The following is a 19,109-nucleotide window of genomic DNA, read 5'->3' on the forward strand; positions in this document are numbered from 1 at the left end:
CCTCTTCACAGGAAACGTTGGCTAGCTTTCAAAAACATCTGTATGATCCTCGCTGAACCCAAAGCAAAAATGTTGAACGCGACAGTTACACCCACACCCTGATTCCATTTCACAGCTTTATCCATCCAACTATCTCTTAATATTAAAGGGTGAATGAACCCCAAAATCCCTTTGCTTGGTTGATAACAGTTCATTTTTAATCTCACAAGGTGTTGGTAAACATTTCGGTGCTATCTTTGGCCAAAATGAATGAAGTTATTTATCAGTCGAAATTGTGTAACACACAAGAAATCTGTTGCTGCCGGCTAAAAACTCACTTTCCAGAGTGATGGTTTTCTATTGGCTGTGCTAGCTCTATCGGGAGTGATGTGGGATTTGACAACATCCTACCCCACTTATGCTCCTATGGAACTGCTGTGATCACATTCTTTGAAACACCTAGGCGGTAGTTCTGCTAAAACTGGGGGGTAATCACGAGGCCTAATTACCCAGCGTATCGTAAAGGTTTGTAATTATGCGCGAGCACTCACCAAGAACCTGAGGGGAGGCCTCATTTTCTTGTATGACCACGTGTCTCGCTCCCGGAGGAACCAGAAACATCTTAAGGGGACCTAGGTTGTTTGGTAGGCAGAGCAGTGGCGGAGGTAGAGGGAGAAGGACACACAACATAAAGAGATAGGTTAGTCTGTCGGTATACAGGAAAAAAACAGTGCTTGTTTGCAGAGGTGGACGTTTCTCGTACTCCCATGGCATAATGACTTTGCTCTATATGTTTCTACAAATATATTTGTAGAAACAAACATTTATGTTCCTAGGTGAACTTCCCCATTGACCAAGGAGGGTCAAAAAGACGTCATTTAAACATGGCACCAAGGTGATTGATTCTAGCAGGATAAGAAACCGTCGGTCACATCAACATGCATCCAATTTGGTTGCATGCTGGGAGATGAGACTCTGCTAATGAGAATCAATTAGCGAAGCCTTGTGTTTGCGTGGACTCTCTGGATGCATGGAAAGAGGGATGAGAGTCCCGAAGCCATGTTTAAATGAGCCGTCACTAAAAAGGTGTTCACGAGGAGGCCGCAAAGTCGCTCTCTGCCGTGTTTGTCCACCCCATGCAAACAGTCCGTCACTCACCAAGTACATTTCTAGAATCCTCCGTCTCGTTCAGGTACACATGTCGTGCTCCTTTGGGCAAGGAAAAGGCTCCTCTTGTTTTCCCTTAAATAGAAGAATTTGGTTGGTTTTGGCAGACTTCATGCTGACTCGTTATTGGGTTGAGTCCTCTTGCCGGTCAACATAAATAAGCCGAGAAGGGCCAGATTTAACATGAGGCGGCAGAGAAGTGAAAGAAGAGCGATCACACAGGAAAAGCTGCTATTTACGTTGAGGAACCCTAAGGGCAGAGCGAAGTGGTACTTGGAAATCCTTTCCACTACAAGCAGACACTAAACCCAGCATGTGAATATGAATGACGCTGCTCTACGATCAGGATCTCTGAGTTAACAGATGGGTGTGACAGTTGACAACGCTTCAGTCTTTTCAACTCAACTAAATTAAATTCCACTCACTGGGGGTAAAAAAGGCAAACATGACCTCACCTCACTTTTGTGAGCATATTCTCTGATTGCAATAAATCCTATAATCACCAGTTGCTGAAATAAAATTACAGTTTTATGGTAAGGGTTTGGAGGGGGGAGGAATTCATCAGAGGCATCTTCACAAACACAGACACTTAGGTTGGGGCAATTTCCAGTTAAAATTGCAAAAAGCCAGCGCTAGACTAGGATTAGTGGTAATTGTCACTAATGCTACAAACAACATTAAAGAAGACAAAACACTAACGAGAGGGTCTATACAACATTTAGTCGCACTGGATACTTGCTTAATGTGTTTTCCAACAGAGGCATTTCTTTTTGGCTTCTCTTGCTTAATTGTCTTCCTGTTAAAAAATGTGAGTGGTTATAAAAAAAATAATAATGTTAACTAAGCATATCCTAAAGATTTTATCAAGCCTTTAGTCCGCTCTTAAATTTGCAATGTATTTTAGCGTATGTATTTTATCAGAAATGTGATAATTTATAGTATTAGGTAACAACAGTTACATTACAGCCTTAAAATGTAAATTCAGACAAGAAAGCATTTTGGAAAAAAATGGGATTTACTAAAAGCCCATTTCCTCTTATTTCGCATCCATGGTTACAGTAAATGCAAATGTAATCAAACTCTTCACTCATACGATGGATCATAAACAAGCCATTAAGTATGTTGTCAACAAGTCGTATATACAATGGAACCTTCGGTTGCACGTCCTTAACCATGCCCCATCAGCCTCTTAATATATTTAGTGTATTTATATTCCTTCTATGCGGCTGTGCTGGATGAATGGTATCTAAGTGGTATTCTCTTGAAGCACCTCAGTACCAAGTATTTGCACTTTTTCACCGTATGGAATTTAACCAGTTGTGTTGCCTGTAAAGTGCTGTTGTTCACTTTTTGTCCTCTTCGAACGAGAACGAGATAGGGCACACCTCTTGAGTATTGTGCAAAAACTGTTATATTCTATACTGCATAGACATAGGCTACTTTTCAAGGTCATAAGCAATTCAACCCTCCTTACACTAATGTGCTTAATAAGGGGAGAGCCATACGTTTGCTTTTGCTGCTAATTATCCAAAGGGTCTTTGTCTTCGCCTGACTGGGGGCGCTTGTTTGAACACAATCTCAAAGCTCGCACTTATGGCTTTAGCTTTTGTCTCAATTCCCTGTTCACCTTTGTTTTAACTGAGGCTATGTCATTTTGAAAGTACTGCAGACTGAAGGAAAAGGTTCATTCAACGCTCGAGAAAAAGGGTCCCTCGCGTCCTGTAGTCATAAAGTGTTCAGTCGTGTACGAAACAACAATTCAACGAGCTGGCTTGTTGAGATTTTGCAAACAAAGACCTCATCACAACACAAGTACTTCAAACCAGACAAGATAAAGAGAGAGAGAGATACAATAGCCGAGTTGATTAACACATTTAAATAACAACCAAAACAAATTATGAATAAACCAAACCAAACAGAACAAAAAACAAAGCTTGCGGCTTAAAGAGGTATCGCAATTAAAAAGCCAACTAGAATTTGCGCTTTTCCTATTAATTTTCCCTGAATGGGCAGTGACTTTGTGCTGCAAACGGTCATCACCGGCAACAGATAATATTAGTTTTCACAGAAACCAAGAGCATTAATTTCAGAAAGGTTGGAAAAATACTGTTTTTACTAGATTTATCGATTAAAAGCAAGTTGAAATTGGATACCTCTGAAAATGTAATTTTCTAGAACAGCTATTGTTTTTAAAGAAAATACAAGGTATGCATCATCGAGTTCTGTCTCACCTGCTTTCTTGGGCGTGCGAGTAAATGTCCCTTTTACTGTACGGCAATGCGCGTTGTCTCCGCCACAAACTCCACACTTGTCCTCAACTTTGTGAGAGCCAATTTCTCTGTCACAGCCAACTTTCTGAAAACAAATAAATCGATGCACCACAGAATGTTTAAAAATGAAAAAAAAAAGACAAATGATAGGATAAAGAAGCAGTAAACATGTCTAGGGGAGAGCACCGAAAAAAAAGATGGCCAAAAAAAAAACAAGTAAATGACAGGACCCGCATTAGTCCCGCTGTAACACAGCAGTGTTCTGTTATTGTTAGAAATTTGATGACATCCTCCATTGCACACACAGCCACACACACACGCACACCCCCCCCCCCCCCCCCCCCCCCCCCACCACACACACACACACACACACACACACACAAACACGCAGCTACTAATCTGCCACAATGAAGAAGCACACACTTTATATATCTACACTTCATAAAACACATTTTTATTAATCCCAGACTGGAAATCCCTTAAGCGTAAAGGTGCTCTAAATGTTGTTGGCGTTAGTTCTGACGTCCGGCCCTCCCCGTTCCCCTGCCTCTCGATTTGAAGTCTTTAAGTTCCTGCGGTGCGGTTAAGTCCTTACCACACACTCTCCTCTGACACACATGCTATAGGCGTCCTTGTAGGAGCACCTGGTGCCGTCGTGCACCAACAGCTTCATGTAGGCCAGGTCTCCTGTTTCCCGGGACTGGCAGTACAGGTGACATCTCTTGCTCGCTGGCGGAAGACAACAACAACAACAACAACAACAACAACAACACAGGAAACATGTTAGGAAACGCATGTCATCTGCCTGACTTTTCCTCGTCACAAACTGTTCTTCTTAACTATGAATGTTGTCGTTGGCACACTGGGTAGAGCGCGTGCCATTAAGGTTCAGTCCTGAACGCAGCACCCTTGGTTCGATTCCTGCCCGTGGTCCTTTGCTGCATGTCCTCCCCTCTATCTCCCATACCTTCCTTACTATCTCACTTTATAATAAAGCATTAAAAAAATTATATATATATATATATATGACTGTTGCTTTTTAAAAAGGTGCTGTAGGGATGATTTAAACTGTATTATTTGAGGGTGGTCTGTTAGAAAGGGCATAGCGACCCGCCATTAATAAGTGAGTGAATTGCCAGTGGACTACGCCTGCCTCTGTGTGAGCCAATTTAGATTTAAAACCTCTACAGGATCATATCTGACCAATCAGTGTGGGTGCTCCGTGGTTCTTTGTGCGATTCCATCTCGCCGGTCAATAACAGGTGCATGAAAAACAACACTTCTCAAAGGGAGAGAAACTGAGGGAAGGCAGGGAGCAGAGAGGAAGGGGATGTTTTTTTTTTTTGTCTTTTTAAACATCCAGCTCTTTTCTGTTCGCTCTCTTTACAACAGTCTAATCGTAGCTACAGCAGCTTTAAGACAACACAGGAAACAAATGGAATCTGTTCGACTGTTCCTGTTCAAAAAAGAGAGAAAGAAAAAGGAGAAAGTCGCCTCACAGTCTTGTTACATCTTGTTACACAGTCTTGTTACACCTTTAAGACGACGCGGCACAGGACAAGATGAAGGTTAGCATATGCAAAGACACAAGAGAGCAAGTGTTTCATCATAGAAAGGAGTGCTTAAAAACTGTTCCAACACTTTCTGCAGGATGCTGCGCCGCATACTAAAGACTGCAAAGGAGCAGGAGGCAATTAGAAAACTATTATGAAATCAGGCAGGAGCCAGACGACCATGGCAATGAGACAGTATTGATAAATACTTGGACGTGGGGTGTACATCCAGCTACTCTACATATCTTTCTCCCTTTCAAATGTAAACGTCATAATGGCCAAGACAAGTTCAGAGGCTAATTTAAAACCTACACACATAGCTTCTCTCCTTGGTACGGCTGTTCAGAACAATGTCTGTGCCCATGCCTTCTCAAGCATGCACGCACACACACACACACACACACACACACACACACACACACACACACACACACACACACACACACACACACACACACACACACACACACACACACACACACGTTGTCTTACATCATCCATCTCTTATCCCTCCCTCTTTACCTGTACCACCAACAAAAATAACCTTTATTTTGCACCATTGCACAATCCCTCCACTCCTGCCTTGTCTGGCATTCAAATGAGGGGAAGTCATGGTCTGACAGGCGGCTGACTGAACAAAGAGTGAGCTGCTTCGCACGTGCTTCAGTTCAGGCTTACGGTCTTGGTGTTCGTGGGGCAGCCAGTGGTGCTTGGAGCCCTGGAACTCAAAGTGAGAGTTGCGAAGTTGGCACTGCTGGGCTCTGAAATCCTCAAAGTGCTTGGGGCATTCGTCGGGGTTGCAGAGCTGGTATTCGTAATTGATTCCCGGGCAGTCCTGACCACCGTTGGAGGGCCTTCAGGGGGGGGGGAAATGAAACAAAATAGGTCAAACCAGAGGACTGGATCAAACGCTAAGTACTAGGTGAGGCTTATCGGCGACACAGACCCGAGACAGGGGGAGAGAGTCAATGAGACTCTTGGCAACTGGTGAAAAAAATAAAATAAGACCTATACGTGCAGCGTATTTAATGCAATGTCAGCAAACGCTAATGCTGGGCCGTCATGGAAGTGCAAGAATGAACTGTATAAAACGGACTGCCCACACCTTACTACCGATAAGGGAGCTGCAATGTCAGTAATGCTGAGTGCGGGACTTTTCTTTAATTTCTGTGTAATAAAATAAAACAGAACAAAAAAAACATCACAGAAAGTGTAACTTCTCGATCTTCCATGAAGCACTTTTCGGGGCATTTTATAGACAATTGAAAGTAGTAGTAGTAGTTTTTTTCGGGGGGCTTTGCGGCAGACCCTAGCCGTCGCTTACGCCGGGCTGGTGCACTGGCGGGTGCGGATGCGGACCCCGGTTCCGCAGGACCGTGAGCAGACGCCGTGCTTGCCCCAGGTGCCCCAGGACCCGTCCTGCTTCACCTGGTTGGGGTTCTTCCACATGCAGTGACCTTTGTAGCACCACTGAGGAGACAGAGAGACAACAGAGGACACATGAGGGGTGAGACAAACTAATGATCACTCTGACAAAGGGCATCCTTCACTGATGGCACAAACTGTCCAATAGCAGCAGAGGAAGAGGTTCTGCTCTATTACACATCAAGGGTTTGTTATCAATGAACCGATCAGACCCAGTTTGATGCCGTCGGTGTGTGTCTGCGTGTGTATGTGTGTGTTTGTGTTTGTTCCCTTTAGTTAATACCAGTTAATACCTGGTTGCCAGATTTGTAATGTCACAAAATGTCATTCTGGGATTTCATTCACTAAGATTTTATTAGATTGATTTTATTATTTTATTGATTCACACGCACACATGCACGCCCACACACAGCTTGTATTGATTCAATCCTCACGTGACCAATGGATACAACGACTGAAATCAATTAAAAGAATAACCGCTGAATACATAGTAGCACAAGTCCAGTCCTCTTTACAGCTTTTACAAACACACAACCTGCGTGTGCTCGAATGAAGCGCAGGTTTTCAGTTTGTCTCCAATGTCTAAAGTGTTGTCACGGTAAACATCAGCGCCCTGGCAGTACCATGGTTCGCATGCACTGCCATTCATTAGCAGAAGACAACATGGGGATGTGGAAATGATTTCCTTCTTCACTCACCTCAAGGTTTTCCCGCTTATTCCTGGTTGCCTAGCAACCCAATGAATGCCCCCCGACACCCACCCCCTCCTAGCTTGGTCCTACCAGACTCTCGTACTTCATTTCATTTGCACATAGAGTCTGGCCTCTCTCCATTGACAAACGTTAACTCACTTGAAGGCGGGTGTCTGTTGGAGTTTAAAACTATTGGATCTGCCCAGTGCCACTCTGGATCTGCCATAACCAATCCCAAGCGTTTTGACTACAGCTCAAACTAGCGCACAACCTCAACGTCATTGTTCTCAGCCACTCCCTCTGTTCGCTGATTGGAACGGCAAAATTTGGCCGGAGAAAACCCGCGAATATACTGCAAACCCAGATGTAGTACTGGAGGGAAATTAAAATTGAGCGGAAGTACGTAAGCGGGCGGAGCCAGGCTTACCCCATCCTAATGCAGGTGGTTTAAAGTATGACTTCATTAAGTATGAAGTATGCAGACCAACGCGGTAGAACTGTGGTGAGAATCAATGACTGTAGTAGTGTTATTACTGATTACTGCTTGTGGTTACCGATTACTATGGTTGGACACGAATAATGCATATGATGAAATCAGGTGGACCGCAATGATCATGGCTGGTCTGTCGGCTCTGATGCCGTAGCGCTTACTCCACAGACCTGTCAGCACGCCTATACGTGTGACGATAGCGCTTTGTCACAGACGCGCACGCCGCCTTCCATTTGAAATCAAATTTGAGTGTGTCAATAAACGCGGCTTTACCTGTCCTCGAACGGGGAACGAAAACCGTTAATGCGCGCCTATCTATCTATCCCTATGTGTGAGTGTGTAGGAGTGTGAATGATTGTTTCTTTACTCCATCTCTCTCCTGGGTTCTCACGTGCGCACGCTCACTGTATTTCGATTCAGCGGGCACTTTCGGAGAAAGCAAAAACACCATGTTGGCACTCAGCGGCGGCAGCTGGAAGAAAGGGTCCCTGACGTAGCTTAGCAGGACACCCGCTGGACACAAGGTTTGATACTCACTTTCCCGGGTGAACACTCGGTTCCGTCGAGGGGCGGCCCCTTCTTGGTCTTGCAGAAGTACGGGTTGTCTGGATGGCTGCACCACAGCTGCTTGCACGGGTCGAAGGTACGGAACTGAAAGGAACGGAGGAAGAGGGTCTCTCAAGGTAAATGAAGACTGGTTAGTAGGTTGGTTGGTTAGTGGTTACATCATGCTGTGGGTAGTCTGTTATAGACTAGGATGGCATCATTGTCAAATTCCACTTTTAATTACATCTTACCTTTTGCAAACATATCCTAGGAAGTAGCAGTGACCCCTTTTTTATGAAAAATAAACAGTGACTCATGTTCCCTCAGGGTTGATCAAAGATCATTTTAAGTAACTTACACTTCAAAATGGGTATGTAAAGATATCTAGATCTACCGCTAGCCTGGAAACATTTTTTTTCCTTTTTCAAATACAAACAATTAACTTTGTTTTGATCTGGTGAACTCCAAGTACATTCCAATAGCCAAGGCAGTGTTGTCCAACTATTAAATGGGATTGAACCCCGGAGAACGTATTCAACAAACATTGAGTCATTTTCAAAGTGAAAAACAAAAGTATATAACCTATACGCTTGTAATTTACTTCAGTAATAATAACAATGGCTATATATCTTTTTTTGTCTTAATTTTTGAATCCAAATATGATTATGTGAGGGGTCATGGAAGTGGTGCGATCTAGTTTATTTTAGTTGGTATACCGTGGCGTAAAGCATAGTAGGTAAAAATGGAAAAAGTAGGTAAAAACGAACTGAACTAACTGAAATAAATGTTCCAATAAAAATGTTTTGCAAGACTAGGGACTATGACTGCAGACGAATGGGTCTGAGATGATTTAGAAGGGAACATGTGACCTACCACCATGTTTGAGGTCGTTTGCCAGTTTTCCTACAAACAGCTAGTGGCCTGGGCCCTACCAGGGGGGCCCAACCTTTCTTGAACTAAGACCTACCTTCACAGTGGCACACTGCCAAAGTCTACCCGTCCATATTGGGAGCTGTATAACTAATGGCCTACAGACGTTGCCAGATTGACAAATCACTGCTAACCCTTAATTTTCCCCTCGCATTCACCCTCAGTGTCTGCGACTCGCTAGCTCTCACCCTCGCTATTACCGCCTATTACCCTCTGCCTGCTCACCAGCGTTAGTTCAGTTTGCGGTCAGGTCTCAAAACAGGGTATTTGCGAGAAAAAACAATTCTAAAGGGAATGTCACTTATTTGTCATATTATATTTCATTTTTAAGTGGGTGTACGGAAATCGTGAAAACAGATGATTAGCATTCCAAAAAGTATTATATGATGGTATTCGGTGTGAATATTTAATGCCACTGTCAGAGAAAATAAAATATGTGCACACCTTTTCCCTGAGTAGATTCCAGTAGATTCCACCGAATATTCTCGGTTGTGACTTTTATTTATGGCCAATTGGAGACGATAACAACCAATAATAAACAGGTAAAATACGGATGTGGGCAACAGATCAATGTTAAAACAACTTTTCCCTAGCTGTTTGTCATAATAATACTAATAATAATGGTCATTTATTTAGCACAGTATAAACGGATGTTACAAAGTGCTTAACAGGGAGAATTAAATCAAAACAATATGATAGCAATACAGACACTGTAGTCAAGGACAAAGTTATCAAGATTGGAGAGAATATCTTAATAATACCAACTATAAAAAACAGGAATGAGAAGAGAGCTAAAATAAGTTAAAATGCAGTAAAAACATGAGACAGAGTCGGCTCCAAAAGACTGATAAAAAGCCTGTCCAAACAAATGGGTATTTTATAATTTCTTAAAACAGTTAATCTGTCAAAGACTGTTTATGGTTGAGCGTCCATTGCATCTCTTTTGAGTGTTTCCACACTGGCCTCCACACGATAAATCACAATTACCCCAATATCTCTTGACAAAACCCTCCATAAAGACTCCTCTGGGAGTCTTTATGGAGTCCACATCCCCCTCCTCTACTGGCAACATCGTGACTTATACTCCACCACGCCTTGTCTTCCTCATGGGAGAATAAAAGAAACAAGACAAACAAGATGAACCCCACCGAGAGCTCACAACAACAACACCTACTGCCAATGTCTTCCAGGTGAGGCGATGTCCTGAACAGAGGGCATGTTACTCACAGTATCAAGTAGAGAAGAGTCATTCTCTCTATTTTTTGGTCAACCCTCATTCGCCACTTAGCCTCCAAGGGTGCCATGCAAGACACCCCGGCGATTGGCTTTAGTGGTAACTTCTGCGGAAGCCTCCACTGTGTTAGCCTTAAGAGGGGGGTCAACTGGTATATTGTATTGCTGCCTCTGGAGAGGGTCTCAGGGTCATGATCCACCAAGCCATAGCACCTGCAAGCTCCCTGAGACAATTTTTTACGGCCAATTGGAGGGCAATTAACTCATGAGTTTAGCGTATTTGCACACCCGTGGTCTGGTATTTAATGCTACAAGGTTATCGTGGTTGGAGGCACACGGTGGCTGTTCAGTGATGAACAAAGCAGAACAGCGTATTACATATAAACTGTACTGACTAGAAGTACCAGGGGTTCATTATCACAAATCAGATGATGTACTTTCCTTTCTTTTTTTTTTACAAACTGTGTATAACTATATGAACATGTGATTCCTATTGGATATTGACCTGAGCTAAGCCTCAGGTCAAAATTGGTAGAAGCTGCGGGAATTAATGTGATCACGAAATTCTGTAGGGCCTGAGAGTTTAGCTGGACGTTGGCTTCAGATTAGAATGTAACCGGGGTATCCTTTTTTGAATTGGAAAAGCTATTAGTTGTACTATTTCCTTTTTTATGCTGTGTTAACCATCAAACAAAGAGACAAATCCTGGGATGGGAGGCACAGTTGCGAGCGGAGGTAAATCGTTAAGCAAGGGGAGACCGCACGTCAGCGCAGCAAGTCACTAGACACATTAAAAACTGTTCAGAAGACTCTTACTTTCCAGTCGGATAAACAGAGGTCCCTAGGTAAAAAGATGCTTCTTAATATTTGGCTGTGCCACTTATCCAGTTGATTTGTTTCATTCAGCAAATATATATTTTTTAAATTAATGAGCATGTATTCAAATCCCTCAGGGGGTGAAAGCTTGGCATTGAAGACAACTAAAACTGAATGGTTCAGTGAAATGTGCGTCGCAGAAGAAATTGTGCTGCCTAGAAACTGACATATCCCTGGTGTGTGATTGTTTCAAATTGCCTGATAATGCGCAGGATGCTTTAATTAATGATCTTATTAAAGCGTCCTAACGTCCCTCTTGTTCCTCAAATAAACGTATACTTAAAGTATATTTCCATTCTGATATCCTCTCATTAATACATTGCTGAGATTTTCTATTTAAAAACCCCACTGTGTTATGGTGTCGCCCCAGGTTAATTCGGAAGGACAAAACTGTGGTATTATGTCTACAAACTCAGTGAAAAGCACATTTTGATGGACCACATTCTCACAACCTGGAAGTGTGTCGGAGGAAAGGCCGGTGGAAGACATTTGTCACACTGATGGACATGCCGGCTCGCTGAAAAACCAATCTACTCCGACGTCATTAACCCCAAACAAAATCTATTTATGCAAATGTCTTTCTGAATGTTGTGGGGTGAATGTTTTTTTCCCATTCATTCCATTGTGTAAAATGTACTTCATGTTCTTTATGTTACTTCAAATAAGACTTAAAGTAGATTGTGAAGCCAACATTTAATTTTTTCCAAAAGGGAAGTGAGTTCAACAAAACCAAAGAAAACAAACAACAATGGACTTAAAGTTAATCTTCAGCAGAAAAATGTGTCTGAATCTATGGTCGTAAATCTGTGCCATTGGATTTTGATATTAATATTTATGCATTGAAATAACGTATCTGGATTTTTTGCCTCTTAATATAACTCTTTAAATTTCTCAACAAATCATTCTCACCTTTATTTTTCAATGTTAAAAAATTCAAAATCAAATATTTAACGTTAAAAAAATTCAACTTAAATATTTTAATCATCCCCAAATTCAACATGCCAAAGTGACCTGAAAAATTCAATGTATGAAAAACACCTGGGGACCCAAGCAGGGGCGAGGCTAGCCCATTTGTAGGGGTGCTGAAGCACCCCTAAAAAGGGGCTCAGCACCCCTAAAACTTGGGAGTAAGAAATGTTATTCTAAAAATTATATTTGTTCGTCTTTGAAATTGTTAAATAATGTCCAAAACATAAAATCTTTTGAGTTAGTTGAACCAATGTTAAAATTATGAAGTTATTTTTCAATAGAAATATTTTTTGTTTTTGTGTGAAAAAAGGGTGGGTGGTGTGGCAGTGGGGCTCATTGAGTGCTCAGCACCTCTAAAGCTCTGACCCTAGAATCGCCCCTGGACCCAAGGAAGAGCAATCCATCCTAGATGCTAGATCTCGGTCAAGCAAAGAGAACGGTAATAAGAGCGTCACTCGCTGGTTCTTTCTTTCTTGATACAAACGTTAATTCTAAACATCATTTTACACAGTAGCCTATTAAAGGAAATGCTCCAAGGTAAATCAACGTCATTGAACACTGACTGTAGCTTTTTATGGGGAGAGAAGCAACGGTGGTGGACCTCAGCCTACGCCCTATCCATTGTATCGGCCTGTAAAATGCAGTAACTTGGCTGGATTTACATGCAGCTTAAGGGTAATTGTAGTGGGTTAAGGAGCCCAATTTATTAGGGCACCAATTTGGGGCGATCCGAGGTCCCTTTGCCTACGTTTGGTGTGGTGCTGGGGCGATCTGAAGCCCGCCGCCCACTGTGGAACGAGAGCGCAGAGCCGACGGTATTGGGCAACTGAAGCGCCAGCAGCTTGTAGTTCCAGTGGAAGCACGGCGTGCCTCGGGAAGAAGCGCCCGACAGCAACCTGCTTTTAATTTGTCATCCTCATATCTGTATCATGTCACTCGGTGCGGAATAGTGTTGGCTCTGCGCGCTCGTTGCACTCTTGTTATGCCACCACAGATGACGATGACGATACAAACGTTACGTTTTAAGCTCATGCATGTTTCTGCACGTGAATGACTTCATGCCTGTCTAGCTTCAAACTCGTGCATGTTGCAGAAAATGTGTAACAGCACCCCCTGGTGTCAGACTTTTCGGTGGGTCACAGAATTCTGAGTAACACCCGCTTGCTCTCCTTGCTTGACCACGATCTAGCATCTAGGATCGATTGCTCTTACTTGGGTCCCCCGATGTTAACGCTGAATTTCATACATTGAATTTTGCAGCTGACTTTGGCATGTTGAATTTGGGGACGTTGAAAATATTTAAGTTGAAATTCTTAACGTTGAATATTTGATTTGGAATTTTTTAACATTGAAAAATAAAGGTGAAAATGATTTATTGAAAAATTCAGAGGCAAAAAATCCAGCTTCTTCCTACAATTTTTATTTTCAAAATCCGATGGCACAGATTTACTTCCATATGAATCCCTACCCGTACAATACAGCAGCATCATTATGCCTGCTATTGACATGGCTGTATTATACTGCTCTGCTCTTGCTCAAATGGAAAAGTCTTCTATCCATGTTGTGAAATGTGACTGTAGTTGACTGTTGTGTTCAGCTCTCAGGGGATTCATTAGCACAGCTTATCTGCTGGCTCTCTGTTACTCTGTATAAACTCCACTCTTTTGGGGAAATTGGGATTGCACGTCTACCTTGCAGATCTCACTGGTCATTAGTGAGGGCTTAGGGGACAGGAAGTGCAAAATAAAAGTGTCTACCAGCCAAATTAATTATAGAAAACTTGAAACACTTCGCCGAAAACTATAAAAAACAGCCGGGATCATATCCATGATTCATAGCTGGGAATTTGAAGCACTGAATACCTTAACGAGACGTTTTCACTGCCAGAGTTGGTCACCTAGGGACTGAATTGCAATTATGTAATTGTCAAGGCGCATTTAAGCAGGAAAAAGACTTTGGACAGCTTTCATACTCGCCAACCTCCAGCTATTACATTTTCCCTCAGTGGCATTGGATCCCCTAATTCGCTGCCTATTTATGTGACGCCTGTGGGCCGTACTCACTGAAGTGCAGATCTTATAGCCGACACCAAAGTCAAAGCGGCACTGCTCGTCCATTGAGTAGTTGATGCCAGGGAGTTCTGGCAGCTGAGGCCAGTCGTGCTTGAACGGGTCGTCCAGGAGACAGTCATAGGACCTGGCAAAGATACAGAGCAAGGACAGAGCTAGAATCGAAAACCATACACGGTGAACAACAACCTTGACAACATTTACATTTACATTTAGGGCATTAAGCAGACGCTTTTATCCAAAGCGACTTACAAGACACAACATGAGACACAAGATAATGAGTCTTGTCTCAAGAAAGGGATTCAGCCACCCACCCTGACGGTTGTTTTCAGAACGCTTTGACTTATCGGCCCAACTTGCGTAGTGTGTGTGTTTGGGAAGACTGAGAAAGAAATCTGTGATTATGGTGGCAACAGCCAATGGGATGTCATAAGCTGTTCCACGTAACTAATTACTCAGATATCTGGAATTTAAGTTTACAATCAGAAATAAACCCATGATTGTCTTCAATGTCATTTGAAATGGCTTAAATTGTTGCTTCACTACCAGAGCAACAGGTCCTTTTGTCCAAACCTGCAAACATACAGGCTTCAAACGGGGCTGGACATGTTTGTGTAATGTATGAATGAGCGCACGTCTCATTAGAGAGGCTACCATAGATCCATATTCCATATTCCATTTGTAGTTTATTCTATTTCAGTTTTTTGTTTACTGTGACTTTTGAAGAATAAACCTGAAGTCTTGTTCAACAAATCTCGATCTGTTTTGCAACGGATCGGGGCTCGTCACAGATCATGATTGCGTTAAGGAGGGACAGAAAAGCTGCCCGTAAACTGTGCGGCGGAAGGCAGACAGCATATAGGCCTGCACTTGAATGTCATTACGCTACGGCGAAATGGGATATAGAAAGGAAACCGTTATTTAAAACAAAAAAAACAGTGAAGCTGTTTCCCAACGCTTTATTTCAGACATTTCAGGCTTTCAAGCTATTGTGCTGTCACACTTTATAACGTATCCACTGTTATAAAATCGCCCTGGAGGACTTAGCTCACACAACCTGTCACAGAACAGTGATCGATATGAGACACTAAGTCACCACCCTTTGGTGTGCACGCGCACACATGTTTGTGCCCACATGGGGTCGCACATCCACGTGTGTGTGTGCCCACGTGCTTGAGTGTGTGTGTGTGTGTGTTTGTGTGGTGAGTCAATGTAGGTGAGAGAACAAAATGAAGTTGACTCACTGGATGTAGCGCTTCAGCTCCTGCCCGCTGCACATGGACCAGTGATACCGGTGGAACGCCGCCTGCACCAGGGGGGCCATCACGCTGCCCATGGTGGTCTCGTCCCCACAGCGGTTCCCCTGACCGTCGTGCTCCATCCCCAGTCTGAAGACCCCCCCCCCCAAAACCAAAAGACAGAGGTGAGTCAGCAACATGGGTCCCCTCAGTTACACAACAATGCACCAGAGAAACTGTAGACCATAGTTTGTGTGTGTGTGTGTGTGTGTGTCTCTGTGTGTGTTTTTCAAGAGCTATGAAATGTGTGTCGTGGGTTGAGTGCTGTAAAAAATGGGAAGAGAAAACCTCTAGCTCTGTAATTGTGGTCCGAGGTAGGATTTCGATATCTCTGATATGTCTTGCAGCCAATCGTCTATGGACAATTATTTTACAGAGAGCAAATCAAGCTATGCAATGCAGATAGGTGGGGCTTCTATGTGCCCTCCAGCCCAGCTATTTGGACAGGATGTCAGGCCGTTTCACCGTCTTCTCCTGGACATTTTTCTTTGGCAGCCGTCTTAATTACTTCTATAAAGAACCGTAGATAAAACCTCCCCCCCCCCCTCCCCCCCAACTCACACTTTTGGATATGCTGAGCCTCTGCCTTTCTATATATATATACATAATATATATGTATATATATATAGTATATGTGTATAATTATTATTTATATTTATTTATTGACTACTATTTATTGATTGTATAGCATTTTTTATTGTGTGTGTGTGTGTGTGATTGTGTGTGACTTGGATTTGTATACTATCTACTGCACAACAAATTGCCCCATGGGGGACAATAAAGTATTTTGAACTTGAACTTACGACTCTTCCAACGATTCCTTCCCTCCAGATAGGTCTAGTGCAAGTTTTAGATTCATTACAACTTCAGGAGGTTGAACTTAAAAAGGCATTCAGAAATTTTCATGGCCATGTTTCACGTCGTTTTTTCTACCACGATAATGGGAAACGTGTTCTGGATTTTTCTGGATGCAATGGCAAGGCAAGAACCTTAGAAAGCCATGGTTAAAATCTCTTAAAATCTTGAATCTAGGCAGTTTAATAAAACATTATTATTTTGACAGAAGACCCAGGGGAAGCCACTAGCAACCGGCAGAAATACAAATGATGAAAAGTGAGGAACACAAATACATCTAGTACATCAAATTAGTTGTTTAGTTAGTCCACTAATAATAAGCTGCCTAATGCGTCTCAACCTTTAATGTTATTCTTATATATTTTGGAATTGCTATTGATTTTTAAATCTCTAACTTTAAGGTTTTATATATTTACTACATAAACTTCCATCACATGTCCTACGTATTTCCCTATAGGCATAATTAAAGGCCTAACCTATAATTTTGTCGAAATGCATTATTTATAGAAGTTACACTGACACTCAGTTTTTGTCATGTACAATTGAGACATAACAGTACATAGAAACCGAATAAATAAAAAATATTTACAAAGAATATATGTTGACCATGGGCCCACACTGCTTTATACATAGCTACAAATAATACAAAGACTGTTAAGAATAATAAAATAGCTTTTTAAAAGGTAGATATGGCCATCTCTTTATGATTTCTATCTGTGGCCCTTTAAAGCAAGCCTGATGTCTCTGTGAAAACAACTGGCCTTTAAGCCCTCCAGCTGGTTCTCAAAAGGAATAATGTCTCTCTCTCCTTCTCTTTCTCTCTCTCTTTGGATTATTGCCAAAGTCGACGGCAAAGTCATTCATTTCAATGAGCTATTATTAAATGATACTAAAAGCCATTTTGGCTGTAAGGACAACCTTTATATGTGTCTTCTATTGTCAGTTATATATAACATATTATTTATGAATAATGTTAGGAATATCCAATTATTCATATCTGTACATTTGAGGTTAAAGATAATTCATTTTTTAGGATTATTGCACTAGCGGGATGGGAGAGCAGATTGGTTAATGGGTTTGTTGCCATTCCCCTCTTTGGGAATGTCATGTTTATTGAGTTTCTCACCGGTTATATACAGTAGATGCTAATTGTTCTGGCTCTGTAAAGTCACTACGAACCTAGAACCAAGTAACACCATTTTTAGACCCAGAATGAACTGAATAGAATGACAGCACCAAAGCTTATATAAATTCTATGATGTTTATTTGATTGTTTTTTGTAAGCTGTTTTTGACAGAAGCGTAATTCATTCACACGAATTCGGCCCTTGTTGTTTCTTAACGACATCATTCGTTTTTATGAGTTTTGTGGAGAAAAGAATCTGCTGTTTTTCTGAATTAACAAGTTTATTATCTAAGAATTAAGAAAACTGATCTGCTCTATTTTACTAGATTAAGGAGATACCGCAGGATCCCAAGTGAAGCTCTCTTTCCCCTAAGTACGGAAGCCTAATGCATTCACCCGAGAAAATTATGTCTGCTCATGTTCTTCTGAATAAACGATATAATTATCTCAGAATTCTGAGGGTTTTTATGCAAAAAATAAATCTGCCCAGTTTTTCTGACTTAATGAGATACCTCATGAGGTGAGGTATCTTTAAAGTCAGAAAAACAAGAGCAGATTTTTTATATTTTTGCAAAACCGTCCTCAGAATTCTTAGAGTTCATTAACTCGTTCATTTAGAAAAAAGAGCATACTTTTAAACACATTTAAACTTTTCTGAGAATTCGGAGAAAATGATGTGCTTAATTTAGAAAAAACAAGAGCAGAATACATTTTCTCAAGTTAATGCATAAAACTTCTGTACCTAAGAGCCTACTTTTATTTTTTTTATCCATTCAAACTTTTCTCTGATTTCAATTTTCTGAAGAGCAGAAACTGTTTTCTCAAGTGAATGCGTTACACTTCCATAGTTCCATAGTAGAGCCTTTGTTTTTTTTTATTAAATGACTGTTACGTGACAGATGGATTGCTTTGAGGCTTATTCTGCGTGATACCCTATCTCTGTTGCTCTGCTGAATCTGAGACTACACGGGGTCACCAACAGCTCTGCCTTGGGAGTGGCGCCACTTGAGTATCCGACTCGAGATCATCCAAAACAAGGTGTGCGACTGCCAATGTGTGAGCGTGAACCTTGGCCTTCTAATTGAAACCAGAGGAGAATCATCGCTTTCCCCCGGCACTTCCTTTATTCTGAACAATTTTCGATCCTGTGGAAAAATCCCTTTGGCTTCGTCAAGCAGATGGTGCTCCACCCTAATCCAAATTATATCTGTATGCATATTTGCTTGAACACACTTGTAAAGACCGTCGCAGAGACTTGAGTGCCCTGATCTTTTGACTCGATAAGCGAGGGTGGTTGACTGGACTGTGTTTGAATAATATGGTCAGACTTAATCAACGACAACAGATTAAGAGGGTTAGCCACTCCGATGCCTATTGTCTCCATGGTCAGTATATTTGTATTCTGATCAAAAGAACACAATGCATGCACATGTGGGGTGGACATTCTCACATGCATGTTCATGCTCTCATGTGACACAAGGAGGATCACAAATTACAAACATATGAGTATCTGTAGATACACTCTGTGTAAGTTTGACTGTAAACATAAATTACTGTAAGTTTGTCATTTGTGTTCCTCCTTGTGTCAGAACTCTGATGTGGGGTGGACACATGCATTCCCACATGCATGTG

The 19,109-nt window shown here is 41.9% G+C and overlaps 1 protein-coding gene across 1 annotated transcript in view; it reads right to left on the reverse strand.

The window, feature by feature from the left end:
* The window catches only part of adamts3 (ADAM metallopeptidase with thrombospondin type 1 motif, 3), a gene marked incomplete at its 3' end in the record, with an annotated part of 93,645 nt that overhangs the window by 19,352 nt on the left and 55,184 nt on the right, over positions 1-19,109 (reverse strand). Inside the window, exons 9-17 of the mRNA XM_079753189.1 lie at positions 15,444-15,587; positions 14,194-14,326; positions 8,114-8,227; positions 6,294-6,439; positions 5,648-5,823; positions 4,012-4,145; positions 3,378-3,501; positions 1,138-1,221; positions 531-611 (exon numbers count right to left, since the gene is read on the reverse strand). Of these exons, the coding sequence (XP_079609315.1) occupies positions 531-611; positions 1,138-1,221; positions 3,378-3,501; positions 4,012-4,145; positions 5,648-5,823; positions 6,294-6,439; positions 8,114-8,227; positions 14,194-14,326; positions 15,444-15,587 (1,136 nt within the window). The remainder of the gene's footprint in view (positions 1-530; positions 612-1,137; positions 1,222-3,377; positions 3,502-4,011; positions 4,146-5,647; positions 5,824-6,293; positions 6,440-8,113; positions 8,228-14,193; positions 14,327-15,443; positions 15,588-19,109) is intronic.

The sequence above is a fragment of the Pollachius pollachius genome, assembly GCF_949987615.1.
Source record: "Pollachius pollachius genome assembly, chromosome: 1".
Classification (NCBI taxonomy): Eukaryota; Metazoa; Chordata; class Actinopteri; order Gadiformes; family Gadidae; genus Pollachius; species Pollachius pollachius.